General features: G+C 46.0%; 1 protein-coding gene across 5 annotated transcripts in view; it reads left to right on the top strand.

Moving 5' to 3' along the window:
* The window catches only part of WDR59 (WD repeat domain 59), a 1,538,892-nt gene that overhangs the window by 1,007,820 nt on the left and 511,361 nt on the right, over positions 1-19,711 (top strand). For 3 of the 5 annotated variants that reach the window (XM_069604197.1, XM_069604168.1, XM_069604186.1), the window contains exon 19: positions 2,426-2,482. The exons of the other annotated variants lie outside the window; for them this stretch is intronic. In XM_069604197.1, the coding sequence (XP_069460298.1) occupies positions 2,426-2,482 (57 nt within the window). The remainder of the gene's footprint in view (positions 1-2,425; positions 2,483-19,711) is intronic. 5 annotated transcript variants of the gene reach the window in all.

The raw sequence follows: 19,711 nt of genomic DNA, 5'->3' as shown, positions 1-19,711 counted from the left end.
TCGGGGGTTGCGAGGGATAATTCAAGCCAGGGGAAGGGGGCACAGTGATCCATATGATCACTGCGCTGCACCGTAATTGGCGTCGGCATTTTGGCCGTCGCAGTTACGGGCGGCGCAGTGATCACATAGATCCATTAAAACATCTTGCAACCCAGAGATGCATGATCCCCTGCTATTGGTTACTAAGGTGATTTTTTTTTGTTTAAAGGTTTTGGAATCTTCACTGAGGTTTTTGAAAAATCTCACTGTTAACAAAAGCAGGTCATGATAAAAGCCATCCAACCTACTATGGCGTACACATAAGTAAGAAAGAGGGACTTTCTTCCTTATCAATATCATGAGCTTCCAAGTGAATGGTACATCCATCTCTCACATGCTTCCTGCAATTGAAGGTCCAAGTAGCAGGCATTGCTAGCTTTCCATATGCCTATACAATCCGATATTCCCCGCACCTTGTGTCTCTAGGAACATGTATTGCCAGCTTTACTTTGCCTTCCAGTTGGAATTTTAGTTTCCACATGCCCCTAGTTATTTGTGTGGTCTGGTTCCCCATGTCCACAGTACATGTATTTTCATCTTTCACTGTTGCCGGTTATATATATGATATGATAGGTTATCTATAACGCGCTTAATACCCAGAGGTTTCTAAGCGGGGACCCGGGGATCGAACTTCCAAAGATCAAATTTGTACATTCACACAATCTCTCAGTAATAACTTTGCCAAATAACTCCATTAACAGTTATTACTTGCTTCTGCATGCTCTGTCACAGACGCTGTGATCTTCTGCATTCCCTCACATGCTGCTATTGGCCACTTCAGCATGCTCACAGCATAGGGTATTGCCCGCTTCAACATGTCCCAGTGGCAGTCTATTTCCAGCTATCTCTTGCCACCCTGCCTTCTCACATTTCTTCCGTCTGGTAGCCAACTATGGAGCACAGATTTCAGTTGGATTTAAAGCAAGGGTGATGCTTGTCCAGTGTGGCGAGTGTTCACCTCAGCCATGTAGTTGGTGTTGTAGATTTATTCAGGCTGTCGGCAGAGGCAACATGTACAGCCTTTTTCTTCCTAGACCGCCATCTCCAAAACACCCAAACAAATCACATGCTTCACTGGGGATAAGGTGTGCGACAAACGCTACACCTTCTAAACCCCCTCGGGACATCGGCTGGGTAATAAGAATTAGCTAAGGAGCAGATGCCATCGAAGCAGCTGAATAAGTGCTTCTAAGGTGCCTGAATGCTGCTTCTATCTAGTATCTGAAATGTTTATTTAACTGGCCAAGAGAACAGAAGGCGAAGACCCTGTAAGGGAATAGAGAGGTGAAGGAAAGGTGACATTGCAATAACAGATGAGGGTATGGAGGTCGTGGTGAGGTGGCCAAGAAGGGTAAATGCAGGAAGCTGTGTCAGAGATCAAAAGGAAAGTGGGTAGTAGAAGAAGAGCAGGTGACTGTCAAAAAGTAGAAAGAAAATGTAAGAAAAGGCAGAGATTCCGGCAGGAAATTGGAGTTACACATGTGTTGTCATAGTGAGATAAATTGTAGGGGATCGAGCTAAAGATAACACAACATTGGGAGAATGAGGCTAAGAGGCAAATATAATGCAAAAGAGCCAGAGATGAGCAAACGAAGGTCAGATATATAGAGATATCATTAGATTTCTCTGGATTGAGATGGAGGAATGAAGCCGAAGATGAGAGCATATAGCCAAACATGAGATGAAGAATTATCGGAGTGTAGACAGATTGGAGAATACTGACAAACAGTATTGCATAGCAGTATATACCTTTTATGTTGCACTATAATATATTAGCTTTTTTTGCTTTTTCAATAATAACCTGTACTTAAGAAATATAGTTTATTCCAAAATGAAAACCCTGGCATAAAGGTCTCAATACATATTGGGCCGTGGGAAGATGACTCAGGGATGTTTGTCTTTTATACACCAGATTGTTATAAAAGCTGGATTCTAAACCCCCCGTCGTTGATGATAGGGCCCCATCTCCTGCTTGCAGAGACAGTGTGTTTTTCCAGTGAATTGCTGTAGTTCCAGAGCTGATAGAGGTAATCTGGAGTTGGATATAGGGTGTATCATTTAACTGCCATTTAATGTAATAGTATATGTCCTTCACTAATTTAAATACTACGTTGATGACTGTGGTGGGAGCAGTGGCATCGTACTAGTGAGATTATTATCATTGGCCTCCACAGCAGATAGATAGGAGAATAATGACGGTATCAGAACATGTGAATGGTTGGCCCTATTAGGGACTAGGCAACATTGATCTTGTCCATTTTTCATTGACAGTATTTTTTTGACTTTTGCCTTTAATTTTCTTGGTGTTTTTCTTCCCTCCTCATCTTCCTCCTGCGCCGCCTCCTTCTCCTCTTCCTCCTCGTCCTGGGTAACGTTTTCACAACAGATGTCTCCTATCTCTGCCCGGCGGCGTTGGTCCATACAAGTTGTTAACGACTTCCCGGTACTGTGTGCTTTGCTACTGCTTTTCCTTTTCGACTAACCTGCTCCTTCCAATTTCTTGTTTTCTGCTGCAAGCTCAGGAAAAAAGCAACTGTCAAGTACAACGCAAGAAGGGACGGGAAATGCAGGAGTTTCCTGTTCCCTAACATTAGACCATTTGCACACACTCCGAAATTGGTTCGATTCAAAATTACTATTGCTGCAATGCTAGTGCTGGAAACTGAAGTGCCCCATGTAAGCATTAAAGTAAAATGTCAAAATGTCAGTTTACTTTGTTTTATAGAAAACTGATACACCATTGCACATTTCCATCACACAAATGAACAAAACACACAGGTAAAGGACATTCTTCGCCTGAATCAGATGCTTTGAAAACTCACAAGTTTAGATCATTTTACTATTTACAAGCTTATAAAATTCCCAGCTATTAAGGGGGACCCCAGAACCCAATGTAAGTAACCCATTTAGCATCTTTTCACTTGAACAGAGTTCACTCCTACTTCAGTCTTGTTTCACTTCTTCCCCATATTCTGGGAGTGACTCAAAATGTACTGCACCATTTTTTGGCATTAACCACGAGCAGGCATTCTTTGGCTTCTGCCTAATTAGGGTTAGATTCTTAAACTTCTCCACTTTCTTTGCCTTTGATAGGTAACATGTTGCTTGATTTTCATTCAATTTCAGTAGTTTGATATGTTCCTGTTTTTTCCTGTGATGTGTGGCAAGTTCTCCAAACCCTGCATGTTAATCTGCAGGGGTAATGGACCATCAGGGAAGAGATTGGTCTAGCCCCTCCCCAGTGTGCCTCCCCAAGGGCGTTTGAGGTGTGAGCCTGGGGGCCTACTACCACTTAGCAGACCTTGGCCCCTAAAAGGGGAAACCGAACCAACATATAATGATTTTTGGCACTATAGGTCCCTGGAGGGCCCTGGCAGCAGGGAAACCTCAATGGAAAGCAGTATTTGGAAAACCGCAAACTTGCGCACTTCTCATACATCCTAGACATGGAGTGGGCTGCACTGCCAATCAACAACATTCATTACAGACACAATTTGTATTACTTGAAGGAAGATCAGGATGTGGAAGAATACCTGTAAGGTTGGTCAGCAATTCTGATGGAACAGCTTGGCGGACGAGACACAAAACCGTGCAAGTATGCGTTCCTCAACTGGTAAGCTCCGAAATGGAGCAGACTTCCATGCTGCTCCTTGAACCTTCACCAACCCTCATTATATGGAACCATGGCCACTACACAATTAATAAATCACTCTCCAACATTCAAATCCCAAATTAGGGCAATCAATAGGGGGTGAGGGGAGAATAAAAGGGACTGGAGGAGCCCAGCCGAGAAGCGGATCCCAAGGGATAGACGATCCCTTGACACTAAGAGCGCATCTGAGAAAGGAGGAATACTAAGTGACTACTACATGGTGGAATCCTGTGAGATTCTGGAAAAGGCTTCTGCGCATCTGGGAGAAGATTTGCCCTGAGAAGACTAATAATATCAAAGCTTCCTAGGAAGGTGGAGAAAGCATTACCATCTGACCTTCAGAGAATTGGGGTGCCACAACCTTGCACCTCCACCGGTGAACCTGAGGTCTATTGGCTGACCTTGGCAATTAAGTGTTGCATGGGTTGAGGGATTACGACCCAAAGAAGGAGAGGACAAAATACTGGCCTCTGGTCGAAATGCCCCAAAGCTCCAGGGATCTTATACTTTAAAAGAGAGAAGTAACCTGTGACTAAGGTGAAAGGGGGAGAGTGGGCTAAGAGGAGTATTCTGAAGCCCCCTCCCTAGAAAATCAAAGAGGTACGAGGATACCAGTCTTTGAGGAATCAGTCACCAGTTGGGATGTCCGTGAAATAATCTAAAATAAAAATAACAAAGTAGAACTAACCACGTTTTTTTTGGTCAAAAAACAAAAAAACTTTTGAGTTTTTGCACTTTAAAAAACAAATAATGTGAGGGAAGGCCCGCTGAACCCACCCCACTCCCCCCTACCTTACCATATACACTTCCCACCCCCACCTATTTTTTAAAACAAATGTACAAAAATTCAGCCAAAAAAACTTGGTCATTTCTACTTCGTTATGTTCTAATTCAAAATTTCACCAGATGTGGACACTGAAATACCGGACCCAGGAACCGATCTCTGGAGCCCTTGAATTAAAAAAGGTGCTGGCAGAGGCTGCTACACATCAGGAGAAATTACTGTGGTGGAAGTAACGACCACCCTGAAGTCAACCACGAAGGGGAAGGACTGAACCGGTAACCTTCCAGGAATTAGCAGTGCCATGACCTGTGACCCGAAGACTTCAGTCATGCCTGTGGCAGGAGGGCACAATAAAAAATGACAACTGCCTAACAAGAACCCAGAGGTGAAAATACCTGCAGTCATTACCTAGAAAATTAGGAGATACAGCAGGGACAACTCGGAGGAGGATCATGCAACTCGCCCAGTACACCGTGACCTAAAGACAGGAGAAGGAAACTGACTGGGTGAAACACAGAGCAACATCTAAGTGCTTAGGAAAGATAGCATCAATCACTCAAGAAGGACCAAAAGCAGACCTGGGACCTTTGTTGCTCTCTTTGAATACCAGGTCCAGAAGTCAACCAGATGAAAACCAAAACTGCAAACCTTGAACAAAAGCCTTAAAAAATTGAGAATTCAACCAGAGAACACAGCAGATTCACAGGGCATGTAAAGGATCATCATGGGTGGAAGTCGGACATCAAGCCTAGAAAAGGGCTTGCATCAAGAAAGATGGGGAGAAGATCATCCAACCCAGAGCCCAGGGAGGAGAACCATGTGAAAGCATAGAGTGCCAGGAGGACCCAGACTGCGGGTCAAATAAGAACTCGTTTCATTTTAAGTCTAGAGATAGACTTATGGAGCTTAGGGAATTTGTAGACTATTGATTTTGGCCAATCCTTGGAACTTTATGCGGTAACATAGGGAGTGGCAAGGCTAAGGGCCAATTAAGAATATGTTTTGAACATCTGTATGCTAGCATTTTGGAATCTTCAGTTATGGAATAGGGTTTCTCCAGGGAGATAAGGACTTCTAAAGTTACGAAAGTTACACAGAAATGGGGCAGTATCTGGCATGAAAATCTCCTAGGCAACTTCAATAGTGCACAGCCCTGACAGATCTCTCTACTATGAGGATTTGGGGGGTAAAAGTGAGATGTACTGAAATACATACCTTTTCAGCTAGTTATTCAGGCACAGTATTTCTTCCATGTTTTTTTTAACATATGTTGATTTTCATTAACAATTGGGCAAATCTTCATATTTTCTTTTCAGAGAGTAGTACTCATTTGAACAAGATTTCCTCATCCATCTTATTTAATTTTAAATTCTGTTTATTAGCAGTATACAATCTTATTTGTTCAAATCCACAGATAAAATCACATCCTCAAAGAAGCAGAACCAATGCCAAATAGTATGTAAAGCAACAAACGGGGTATAGCTGTAAACAGAAAAAGAAGAGCATAAAAGAAAAGAAGGCATCTTGGATTAAAATCATCCAATGATTCGGCAGGAGTCAGCACACGCCTGCAACGCATCCTTTCAGACGACCCTCATAGGGGTGGGTACATTGTGGTCAATTGATGCCCGTGGGCTAACATAAATGTCACTTATTAACGGGAAACCTATTGAGTCATATGTTCAAGTAAAGTCACAAGCAAGTGTTCACAGGTATTTATCGTCCGATGGGCGTTCCATACCTCAACATTCTCTGAAAGTTCCTGAGTGCCATCTCTCAGGGCCCTGTACGAGGCAGCAGTCTCTGCTGCACTCCATAGCTCAAAATCTCTGCACCATAAACAATACTGTGGCCCCTTCTTTAGCTTCCAGGACATTGCTATACGTCTTTTAGCTAAGACACATTCTTTGTCCATACATTTCATCATATGCCTATATTTGTCCAGCCTAGGGTAAGCACCCAGCAAGCATTCTACTGGGTCCCACTGATATCGCGTATCTCCAGCGTTAACACAAGCCAACTCTATCTGGTGTCAAAAAGCATGCACCAGAGCACATCGCCAGATTATATGAATAAGATCTGCACCATCAGCACCACACCATGGACAGACAGGCAGCACCGTGGGATCAAATCTGGGTGTCATGTACATTCGATGGAACACATTAAGTTGTAGGAGGCAAAACTTTGCCTTACACAAAACCCTATTGGCAAAAATCAATGAATTGTCCCATTGAGCGTCAGTAAGCTCCCGACCCAAATCCACCTCCCACTGCACCTTCAACCTCACTTTCCTCACACTGACCGCACACAGCAAGCACCCATGAAACCAGGATACTGGGCACCAGCCATCCTCCAACTCATACATCAGTGTTAGCAGCGCGGCAGTCCCCGGCTCTCGCGTCCAATTCATCCACTTTCTTTTTGTCACTGTCACAAGTTTTAAATGTCGTAAGGACTAGCATTTGGAGAGACCCTTCATCTGCATCAGGTATTCCAGATCATGCAAAAGCCTGTCTTTGTACATATTCCCCCATGTAATGAGCACCATCTCATCCCGCCACCTGTTGACTGCCAACACGCCCACCTCAGAGCACGCATCAGCTGTTATGGGGACATGCAGCGAGTAGGGATTGCGTAGCTTCAATACCTTCATCACTCTACCCCACACCTGTCATCCCAACCTGGCCAGCAGTGCCAGTTGGTCTATGCAACGGTCTGCGACCCACAAAGCCTCCTTAATCACTACCTGGCATAGCACATCTTGCAGCAGACTGGAATCCATAGTAGGTTCCTCTGAAAGCCAGGCAACCACCTATTGGAGTTGAACAGCAAGGTAATACAGTTCCAATCGCGGGAGTTGCACACCGCCATCTTTATATGCCATGCACAGGGTATTCAAAGCGATCTTCTGTCTACCGTTACCCCCAGATAAATCTCCTGAGTATAGCAGCCAGGTGGCCAGCTGCAATATAGCATGTATGTTCGCAAAAGCATGAAGTAGACGTGGCAGTATTATAATTTTTACTAACGCTGCCAGCCCCATTCGAGATTGTGGCAGTTTACCCCAGAATTTCATGGTATGTCTCACCCCCTTTACCGTCTTAACTGTATTTCAGGTGTGCATGCCCTCCGGCGTGTGTCCTGTGTGTATACCCAGGTATTAGAAAGTGTGTACCTCCCACCACAACACCAGGTCTGGCAGGTCCCTAACGTCATATCGTCGTAGTCTTGTCAGGGGGAAAAGACACGACTTCTTTCGGCTAAAAGACATCCCTGACAGCCTAGCAAAGTCGTCCAGAACCTCTAGGATGATGGGTAGATTATGTTCCGCCCAGGTACAGGAGGACATCATCTGCGTAAAGAGAAACAAGATGCCTAGATTCCACCCCACCTCAACGCAGCAATAGAGAATTCCTGCCAAAAAAACACTGCCAGTGGTTCCACTGCCAGTATATAAATCATGGGGGGTAGCGGGCACCACTGTCGGGTTCCTCTCTGTATGTCCTATGATCCAGACACATGCCTCCCTGTTTTCAGCCTGGTGTATAGCAACATAACCCATCGGATGAAGCCCTCTCCAATCCCAAAGCCCTGTAACGCAGCGCTCATCCATTCCCAATAGACTGACTTGAACGCTTTAATAGCGTCTATGCCTCAACCACGTACAGTGCGTCTTGGGGGTTAGTCTTGTCAATTATGTGTTGCAAACGGAGAAGGTTCATAGAGGTGCTTTGTCCGGGCACAAATCCTATTTGGTCCTTGTGTATTAAGGTGTCAATTACCCTATGAAGCTGCCCAGCTAGCAGTGCAGTTAATATTTTGACGTCTTGATTTAGCATTGCCACAGGCCGATATGAGTAGCCCTGTTCTGCCAGTTTCCCGGGTCTTGGTATGGGGACTATCATTATCTCACGCATGATAGGTGGGAGTAAGCCTTTTTCATAGTCTTCTTCATACAGTTTCAATAGAACAGGGGTGAGCGTACAGCTAAACATTTTGTAGAACACCATGGGGACTCCATCGCCCCCAAATGTCTTCCCAGTTGCCAGGGACGCAATCACCCCACCTAACTCATCCTCCTTTAAAGGCAGCTCAAGTGTAGCAGCTTGTTCAGCAGTGAGCTGTGGCAACAGAATCTGGGAGAGCGGAGAGATCAAGCTCCTCCGGGTCGATTTATATCTCATGTTTATATAGTCAACTATAAAATGTGCTGAAAATATTGTTTATCTCTGCCTGAGATCGCAAGGGGACCTGCACTCGTCATGTAGCAGTGTGATCACATGCGAGGGTTGTTCAATCCTGCACAGCCACGCTAACAACCTCCCAGATTTGTCCCCTTTGCCATGCATGCGTGCCATGTGTACTGGGTAATGAAATTTGTGGAGTCTCTCCCATGCCTCCGTACATTGGGTCTGCAGCAAGAGAAGTTCAGATTTGTCCGATTCTACAGTGCGAATCCGGTCTTCCAAAGCCCCCAAGTCTTCTTGCAGCGTTCTCCTAATCCCTCCTGCCCCGTCAATTACCTCCCCCTAGTTACCACCTTTAGATTCTCCCACACTCACTCCACAGTCCACACTACCCACATTAGTCGACAAAAAAGCTGGAAGCAAATCCTCCAAGCAGCCTCTAAAGGCATGATACCGCAATCCCTCTCCCAACATGCGCCACATTAGAACCGGCGGCCTGGGTCCCCTATTATCCCAACACACCACCAGCGGGAAGGTGTCTGAAACATATCGCCCTATATATTCTGCGCCTGAGAATACAGCCAAATGTTTAGCGCCCACAAACAAGTAGTCTATTCTAGTGTACAGTCTGTGAGGGCCTGAGTAGTAAGAGTATCCCCTTCTGCCCGCGTTCATCTCCCACCAAATATCCACTAGCGATAGTTCAGTTAGTAATGCATTAAGAGCTGTCAACGCTGGCGAGGAACTGCCCTGTACAGGCTCCGACCTATCTGGGATTGGGTCTCTAACGCAGTTAAAATCTCCACCCCAGAGGAACAGAGAATTCCTCATTTGGGCCAGCTTGCTGCTCAAGGGGCAAAGGTGAGCCGGAATCCCTTGATTAAGGCAGTAGATGTTCACTATGCACACCTCTTGATGCTCCACGTAGTCGTGCACAACAAGACACCTGCCCTACTCTTCCGCCTCCATATTCAGGTGCCGAAAGTGAAATGCAGCGTCTATCCACAGCAAAACTCCTCTAGCAAATTTTAGAATATGTGGATCCATACCCTTCTCCCCCACTTGACAACAACCCACCTGCTCCTCAGGGAGTAGATACGTTTCCTGCAATAAGGCAATTGATATTCTGTTCATGCATAGGTAGGACTGCACCCAGTTCCTGTGCAGATAGGAGCCCATCCCCCTGACATTCCAGGTCAATATTCTAATCTATGCCATCCAAATAACTCATGAACCACAACCACCATCAGTCCCAGGTCTTCCAGACGAAGTATTCAGCCCCCCACCAACAGACCCCCCTTGCACACCCACAGGGTCTATGTGTAGAGTCACATCCCCTGCAGCTCCAGACCCCGCCTCCTGCCAACTCCCAATTCTGAATGGTGTAACAAAGATAGTACGCCCCCAACAGTGGGGCAAAACAATGCTCAACAGCATCAAGCCGTTCGGGTACACCCGATCCCTCAAAGCAAAACCTTGTCATCGGGCCGAGGGTATCGGCTGAGGCCAAGTACCAGCTGAGTCAAATGTTCCATGGAGGTTAAAAGGTTTCACACCATGGACAACAGCGTTGCGCTCCCGCTCCAAAGCGCCTCCCTGTGCAGCAGTGACAATGTGAGTGCCAATTGCATTCTGTTGATTACTGCACAAAGCCCACTTGGATAAGTTCAGGGACCCTTCCTCCCTGTGTCCGGTCCATCATCCGAATCCTGTCCATCATGCTACTATGGTCCATCCACAAATTCGCTGCCTCTGGGGTCTCCAAGATGATCGCTTTTACTTTGTATAGCACTTTCAATTTGACATGATATACAAGCATATATTTGAGTCCCAATTTACAAAGCCTCTCTTTCATGGACACAAATATGTTTCTCTTATTTTGAACTAACGGCGTATAATCTGGGTATATGGCAATCCTGGAGTTGCCCCGCTGTATAGTGCCGTCCTCTCTGGAAGACTGCAGTATCACCTCCCTGTCTTTGAAATTAAGGACCCTGGCAATTAGGGGCTGTGGAATGGTTTGTGGTGGTGGCCTCTTCTGCAGTGAGCCGTGCGCCCTCTCAATCGTGAAGCCCCGGCATAACCTTCCTGGGCCAGCCTCTTGTAGTATCACATTTTCTATTTTCTTCAGGCAGGCCCATCACCAATATTTTATTCCTTCACAACCTCCCTCCTGCATCCTCAGCATGCATTTCTAGCACAGCATTCTTTGTTTCCAGGCCTCTCACTCTCGACTTCAGGTCCGTAGTGGCCGTCGCAGTTTCCTGCAGCAGTGATTCCCTAGCTGTGACCCTTTCTGCCAAATATCGAACGTCATGCCTCAAGAGGTGTACATCTATTACAACTTCTTCACTCTTACCCTCCAAAGAGGTCTGCGAAGCTGCGATTGCAGCCAGGATCTTATCTTGTTATGTTATGTTATAGGCATTTGTGTAAGCGCACTTTCGCCCGGAGGTATCTTGGCGCTGAGGAGGGAGCGGCATGCTGCCAGGAAGTAGTTAGAAAAGCAGAGTTTTTAGTCTCTAGCGGAAAACAAGGTGATCAATAGTATCACGCAAGGACTTCTTGGGACTCCCTCTGCGCTAGCAGCGCATCTGCCTCCTTTACCTGGGTCGAGTCGCAGTGCTTCGCCTGGGCCCCAAAGTACTCCATGAGTGTGCTCTTATTCCCACCTTTTTGTTTGGTGCCGGCATAACAGGAGCATGCAGGATGCATGCCCCACAGTTCACAGCGTGATGCCGACCAGTAGCTGAAAGGGAAAATGTACACGTGAATGCACCCTTCTTTGGGGGCTCCAGAGCATGTGTGGCAGCTAGGGGACCTTGCGCCCGGCACATGTCCCCATTTCCCAGCAAGACAGGAAGGTGGGTCAGGGGTGGAGCGCAAGCCCAATGTGTCTCAGGAAGGTGGTATTACCAGGTCTCTCGCGCTGAATTGTCTCAATTGCAAATCGGGCCCATGTGTGTGGCGATGTGAGAGTAAAGCCGTTAACCCAATAGAAAGCCAAGGGCATCTTCAGTTCAGGCAGCTTCTGACTGCGAACACAGTAAGGTGTAGTTTCCTTGCACTCGGGCAGTTTAATCCTTTCACTTAAAGCATTCCAGCCACTCCTCCAAAATCACATATAATATGGCATGTCCCTTATTTATTTGTTTATATTGTGCCAGAGCCAACAGGCATCTGGGCACAGAAAAAGGAGAGAACATAAGATCAAGGTCAGGGATAGGTAAGTCAAAAGTTCATTAAAATAAAATGCTGTTTTCAAACGTTTCCTAAATGTAACATGATTACTATCCGCACGCAGGACTTTTGGGAGTTTAGTCCATGCACCTGCTGCCTGTGACCGGAAGACCTGCCAAGCCCTTTCGCCCGTTTGCTCTTTGGCCAACCAGGTATATGAAGTCACGAGATCTAGTCGTTCTCTTGGGGCTGGAAACACTAATGGAATCTTTTAGGTATCTGAGTGCTTGATCGTAGAGACATTTATGCATCACTGTGCAAACATTAAAGTGAATCCTGGCTTCCACTGGAAACCAGTGCAGGTTCCTACTATGGACCGAGATAGGCTCCTGTCTGTGGATGTTTTTTTACGATGCGCATGACATCGTTCTGTAGAATCTGTAGTTTTCTCAAGATGGTTTTATTTGTGCCGGCTAGCAGTGCTCTACAATAATCTATTCTTGACATAATCAGTGGTCGGACAGTGTGATGCAGTTGGTTTCTGAGATGAAGGGCTTCACCAGCCTAAGTAATCTAAAATGATATTGTGTTTTAGTGGTGATGTGGTGCATCTACGTTAAGGGAGGCCTCAAGGACAACTCCCAAGGTCTTCACCTTGGGGCTTGTGTTAACATTGTGGCTTTGAACAGCAAAGCATGAGTACTTGCTGTCAAATCTGGAATGTGCCTGAGAGGAGCCAAACATTTTAAAGTTTGGTCTTGGCAGCGTTCAGGCACATTCCGTTAGTCGCCATCCAATTTTGGATAGTTCCATAAATCAAAGAAATCCTTTGAAGAGTCTTTTTCATATTTTCCACTAATATTTAGCATCAGCTGAGTATCGTCAGCATAATTAGAGAAGCACACTCCTAATTCAACTAGGAGGTTGCATAGTGGGCAGCAGTAAACATTGAAGAGAGCCGGTGAAAGGCAAGTGCCTTGTGGCACTCCATAGCCCAGTCTTTCTGGTTTAGAGCGTGCTTCGCCCCATACAAATTTAGACATTCTATTATGGAGGAAAGATTTGATCCAGGGGGGCTGCTTTGCTAGACCAGCCACCTATGTTTTTAAGGTGGTCAATATGTTTCTCATGATCAACAAGATCAAAGTCTGCTGAAAGATCTAGTAGTATCAGCAGCCCAGCTTTACTGTTGTTCATGATTTTAAAGATCTCTGTCTGCAGGCCCAACAAAGCACTTTCTGTGCCATGATGCGATCTTGAGCCAGACTGCCTGGGATGGTAAACTTCATATTTCTCCAGGTGTTCCTGTAGTTGAAATGTAGCCACTTTGTCTTTCACTTTTATCAAGAAAGGCATGTTGGTGATAGGCCTGTAATTAGTGAACACCTCCGGATCCAGTCCTGGCTTTTTCAACAGTGGAGTCAATGCTGCATTTTTCAGTGAATCCGGATTTAGATTTCCCCTTAAAGTGGCATTGGTGAAACAAGTTAAAAAGGCGATGAATACCTTAAGATTTTTCAAAATGACTTTAGCGGGCAGGGTTTCACCTTTGCATGTGGTAGGTTTCATTTTATAAGAGCTTTAAACAAGGTTTCTTCAGAGATGGCTTGGAATGTGAATACTGGGTTACACATGTTTTACATCCTCCCTAGTCTGTACCGAAGTTTCATGCTCTGGATTGGACAGATTTTCCTTAATTTGAGCATGGGCTGCAGCGAGCCTGTCCGCAAACACCTTCTGCACTGCCTCACAATCCTCCTCTGTTGTTCTAAATTGATGGAGCATTGCTATAGGTTTTTCAAAATCTCGAAGGATTTCAAATCGCTTTCTAGAATCGTTTTTAGAGTTCACTATTTGGGAGTCAAAATAGGATTTCTTAGCTGACGAAAGTTTGCTGCGATATCATTTTTCTAGGGTCATTCCAAGCCTCTCTATTTACCTGTGTCTGGTCCCTTTGCCAGATTCTTTCTGCTTTCCTTTTTTCTAGCAGTTAGGGCTGGAGAGAACCATTTTTGGTAATTAGACTTCTTTCTAATAAACCTAGTTTTACGCAGGGCCACCCTATCAAGGCAACTAGTTATTGCCTTCTCATATCCTACTACCAGGGAGATTGGTGAGTCAGTATACGTAGTAGAATTCATTAATCCGTCAAGACAATGTTCCAAGTCGGCATAGTGCACCTTATTAAAATTCCTGCTTGTAACTTTTCTTAATGTTATTCCTCTGGATTACTGGAAAAGGAAAGGTCAATTTGAAAGTAACCAAAACATGGTCTGAAGAGACACATGGTTTAACACATAATGGGCTAAACACCTACTTCTTTGTAGTGACCCAATCTAACACTTTACCCAATTTATGGTTGGCTCCTTACTATGGACCATACAGTCATGTGTTCCAAAAAGCGTGGTGCACTTGGATGTGTGCCCCCACCTGGTACTGAAGCTGTATGTGGCAAGATCCAGCCGGCTCCCCTAGACCAGACTACTCGCGCAGCTGTTGGCGTCTCCCTCCAGGATACCGGTATTGTCAATGTAATTCACAGCCCTTCACCAAGCTGTTTGCATTCGTAACCCTTCACCAAGCTGTATGCATTTTCATGACTCCTTCCATGATGAAGAAGCCTCTTCTTCTGGACCAATCCTGCAGGGGAAATATGGAACACTGGGGCCGTGTGCGCCTCTGCATGACCCCCTTTTGCAGCGCACCGGTCACCTTTGGGGCTCGTCCTCTCCGATCCAGCGCTTGTCGCTGCTGCGGCAAGCTTAGAGGAAGCCCAATGTGTGCGTCATTGCAGCTGTTCTGCCCATACAGCCCTGCGGAAGGCACTCCAACTACCGCACGGGTCACAGCACAAGCTCGCCCGCCTCGCTGCAGGTCTGGCACAGCTGGAGTTGCTGTAGAGGGTCGCGGCCACCCAGTCTTCTTCTAGTTAGTGCCCAGTTACGGCACAGCTGCCATTTTGTATTTATTGGGTGGAATGAAGCCGTTTGCTATCTCGTCCCAGGGGGCTCCGGCAGCTGTCAGAGGACATCCCAAACTTAGTGCAGCCCTGCCGCAGCCTTAATTAGTGGAAGTTCATGCAGCAGCATAGTAAAGTGCACTGCTGGAAGGATCAATATAAGGATCCAAGCAGGAGCTCACGGCAGGCATGTTCTCACAGCATGGACCCTGGCCAAGCCCCCTCATCATTCATGTTATATGAAGAAAATTAAATTTACCTTGGTTGGACAAAAGAAATCTCACGTTCAAAGCAGTGCCATTACAAACAGGAGTCACTTTGGGATTCATTTATTTTACAAATTGTATTACCAAAACTATATATTTTCAATTGCATGCTATGCCAGGGCTCACCTACATCTCAATCTATAGGTAAGTGAGACCGCCAAGTGTCCAGAAAATGCTCCTAAGTATGGTCCCTAGTGCAGTTATATAGAAATCATCCTGTTTTGTAGGCCTTACCGCTTTGATTGTATTGCCACTAATGTGGGATGGGCATCCCTCAAAAGTCTTTTGCATTTATTTCAGGACTCCCCAGTGTAGCTCCTTTTGGGATGGCTAATGCTTGATCTGGACTAATCTCGTCGATCAGAGACCCCATGCTGAAGAAAGGACTAGTGTCTGCATGTAATAATAGTGTAGGTATCCTTAGATTCACATTTGACCTCTCCAACCTCAATGTTTTTGTTGTTGGAATGTCCTAAACGAATTCTTAATTGTAGCAGAGGTGCTGCAGTGGGTGTCTGCATTCTGATAGTCAACTCTACCAGTGGAGCTAGGAATTTCTAAAGATGCAGAGCTCTTGTGAAGTTTGCAGGCCTATGAAAGGGAGATTGAAAATGTGTTCTCCGGTCCTACGTCTCGGGGAGGAATATTTTAAGCTTGTGAATCTGAGAAGCAGTCTTATGCTGAAAACCTGTTATTTGAAATAAACAGCTTTTCCTTCCCACACACACAAACAGACCAAAGATAATACCAATGCAAGCTTCCCTTAAACACTCAAGACATAATGCATAGGTTAGATACAGACACACTTATTCATATGCTGCCTGGTATGTGTATACTTGTGAGGATCTTGCAAGGATTATCACAGTTGAAGTGAGGGCCTGTTTTACTAGTGAGGACCCAACGTGAAAAGCAACAACTTGTTTGTTAACTTGTTTGTTGGAAAAACTTGTGAGGACCAAGTTGACACTCATGCTACAGAGGAAACAATTAGGTCTTTGCAAGATAACCAGTGGTAAACCAATAGATATATGTCCCAAGTAAAGAGGCCACATGACAACATTTTCGCTCTTGAGTATTAAATTCCCGGTCCTCAAAAGTATAGAAATTCCAGTAGTAGTCAGTCACATAATTGTTCTGCAACATTTGTGGCAACAGGTCTGGTTTCTGTCACATACTGGCAACTGCAGTAAATAGTAGATTGAGCAAAGACCAGACAATCTATGCTGAAACACACCTGCCTTTGGCTTTAGGTGTTTCTCTGAATAATCTTTTGAGTGAACTAGAGAGACACAGTGTGTACTCTGCTTTGGCCCTTCAATAGATGTTAATGTATCCGCCAGTTTGGGTGTTTCCAGGTGTTACGTTATTGGAACATTTTAGAAATGACTGCCATAAAGAGAAGCAATGATTCGTTAGGTATGTTACTCCTCCTGTTATGCCTTCTTGATGATCTTTTCAGAGATAAGCTAGTCAGTGTATACATATTGGGACTGATCTCTCTCTAAAGTTTGAAGGTGATTCAGCGAGAAGCCAATAATTGAACTAGCATGAAAAATGAACTCTGCTCTCCTATGTAGAGTGGATCCATCCAGAGAAACGATAGTTTTGCCTGCGGTCTACAACCTTTGGCTCCCCAGATCTTTGGTACTACAACTGCCATCATGCCTAGGCATCTTAGTCAAGGGGAAAAGATCAAGGGCTCTGTAGTCCAAGCTATCTGGAGAGACAAAGGTTGCAGACCCTTAAGGTTTGTCCATTCAGACCTTTCTCACTAGTTTACCATTTGTGGTGGCCTTTTCAGAGCAACAAAATGCCACATTGGCAGACAATATGACATGGCAGCAATGTGGCATTACTAATTGAATCCTTTCTCCAATTGATTCCTCATCTTTGATATCTCTTATTCCAGCACTGCTCCTCTTCAGAAAATGTTCCACTGCAAGGGGGTGGCATTGCGGCTCTGCATCTTGTTCGCTCCATGCCTGCACGTGCCCCACACCAGAAATGTCGTTGGGGCCAGGATATATTGAGGCGCCAGGCCCCATCACCTTTGTTCCGCACAATCTGCTCGCTTCAGGAACACTGCTTCGTTAGAAGTTTTTGTAATTTATATTTTGCAATGCCAAATCTGAAGCCGCCTTCGGGGGTTAAACCCTGCATGGACTGTGGGCACCAGATGTCTGTCGCCGATCTGCACTGAATATGTCTATACTGCCTCAGAGAAGAGCACAAAACGCAGGCCACTTCCGTAATTCATCCTCTGTGGGTAGGGGCAGGATATACTAGTTAGCGAGGAATGGAGTCTTACCACGTCCGACGCCTAGGCCTTATAGGTCATTCACCAGGGAGACTGCCTCCCCTTTGTTCAAAGCCCTCTGGACCCCTCCTATCCATCCAGCACTTGCTTCAAGACCCTCTCATGTTGGAGGAAGCCTGTCCTCTTCTGGAGAAAGGTGCCGTAGAACAGGTACCCCCACCCACTGCCCCCGATCGAACAACGCATGTAATGGTCCTCAACCTATTATATGGTGTGGAAGAAGGATGGGGGCTTGCACCCCATTCTAGATCTGCACCACCCGAACCCTTACCTTTGCACTGGTAAGGGTTTGCTCTGGTGCAGAAGGTTCCAGAGGTTCACCGTAGGACGTTGGCACTACCAATCCAAGGTCCTGCTGTTTCATCTTTCTTCGGCACCTAGGGTCTTCAAAAAGCTAATGGCAGTGGTAGTGGCTCGCCTCAGAAGGGAGGGAATTCATGGCTTTCCTTATCTGGTTGAATGGCTCGTCTGAGTTCGCTCCATGGACCCCGTGTCGACACACTTGGTCCAAAAGTGCTGTTTGTTGCACAGCTTGAGCTTCTCCCTGAACTTCCCGAAATCTCCCTTTTGCTGTCCTAGTCCTTCCAATTGATTGAGGCTGTCTTGTAGCGGGCCTTCTCGCCCGAGGATTGAGTCGCTTGTTTGGCCTTATGGATTCCTGCATTCTCGTAGTGCTAGAAGCCCGGCTGCACATGAGGTCACTTCAGTGGCTTCTCTGTTGTCAGGCTGGGTGTCTCAATTCCTGGGACTCCCTTCTGATCTTCTTCAGGGTTCTGGAAAGGACTCCTAATACCTAGGGTGGTGGTCCCACAGAGACAACCTTGTAAAGGGGGCGCCGTTTCATCAACCCTGGCCCCCAACTGACTTTAGTCACAGACGTGACCTTGAAAGACTGGTGCCGGGGGTACAGTTCACAAGGGGTGTTCCCAGAGCCCAGGCACCATAGAAAACAATAATAATCAGGAAAGATGTTGACCTAACTTTGTCTTATGGCAGACAATGAAAAGGTATGGATGCAGGATCCCAGCGATGTCTGAGGTCTGGTTGTGGAGGATCCTTGTAATGAATATAGACCAGGGTGTCAGAGTGGTACAGCAAGTCTTTGTGAATTCAATGGGAAAAGCTGCACGAACTGCACTAGGACGCAAAGAACTAAGGATGTGGGAGGCTCCTGTGCAGCATGAGGGTGCACTCTAACGCTGTACCACAGTAATCCACAATAGGGATAGGGAAACCGGGTGTGGCAGTCAGTTTATAAAGGACCAGATTCCGAATGATGCCAGCAGGGAGTGGGATAAGAGTGGTCTGGCTGCCTGGGTTAAACACAAGCAGGCAATTAGTTAGATGCAAGTTTCATGGACTTTCACAGGCAGGTCAGATGGTCTGGGTCAAGCACATGGTAAACAAACAGTATAGAAGCAGGCAATAGTTCCAGGGGCTCAAAGGCAGGTGAGGTGGTCAAGTCAGAAAACATAAATACTCCGGTAACAAAAATACAGAAGAAAAGACACAACTCACTGATGGTTTGTCGAACGTCTCATTTCTCTGAAGCTGGATCTAAACGCAGAAGGGCTTCCGGGATCATGACTTTGTGTGCTGCGGTCCTGCACACACTGCAAAACTGCTGGGACATGTAGTCCCCAATGCCTTGTAAGTCTCCAGTCTCGTCTATAGCAGCCGTGATGTGGCGAAGTGAGTGAGCAAGAGATGCAGCCCGTGGGGTGAGGGCAGGGTTGGACGGAATCCCTGATAGCTGTGGTGCTCAAATAACAGACCTGGTGGTGAGCGACCTGTATTCTCCATTAGAATGATGAGAACACATCCACCTTCTGGTGTTGAGATTGGTCAGGCTGGCCCTGGTCGCTTTTCTCCCCTTTGTACAGGACAAAACCATGCTTGTCTTGATAGACAACACGGTTAGCATGTACTACCTCAACAAACAAGGTGTTGCAGCTTCCTTGTCTCTGTGCAGAGAAGCAATGCAACTGTGGTTCTGGGCACTGGACAACATCTTTCTGACTGCAGCCCATCTGGCTGGGAATGCGAACGTCCTGGCAGATCCCTTGAGCAAACAGAATTTGGCCTCTCAAAGTGGAAGCTCTGTCAGGAGGTTCTGGAGAAGGTTTCCTTCTGTTGGGAGACTCCTCAGTTGGACTTCTTCCCTTCCAGTGAGAACAGGAAGTGCAAGTCGTTCTGCTCCAGCAAATTTCCTCAACGGGGGGCTCTAGGGTCGCACTTACAAGTAGAGTGAACTTTCAACCTGCTTGGTGCATTCCTGACGATCCTTGTCATTTTGCTGGTTCTCAGGAGACTACGCCTTTTCAGGT

The sequence above is a fragment of the Ambystoma mexicanum genome, chromosome 1p, assembly GCF_040938575.1.
Source record: "Ambystoma mexicanum isolate Mex_15411 chromosome 1p, UKY_AmexF1_1, whole genome shotgun sequence".
In the NCBI taxonomy this organism is placed as follows: Eukaryota; Metazoa; Chordata; class Amphibia; order Caudata; family Ambystomatidae; genus Ambystoma; species Ambystoma mexicanum.
The sequence above is the reverse complement of the archived record's forward strand: the minus strand, read 5'-3'. Positions and strand labels throughout refer to the sequence as shown.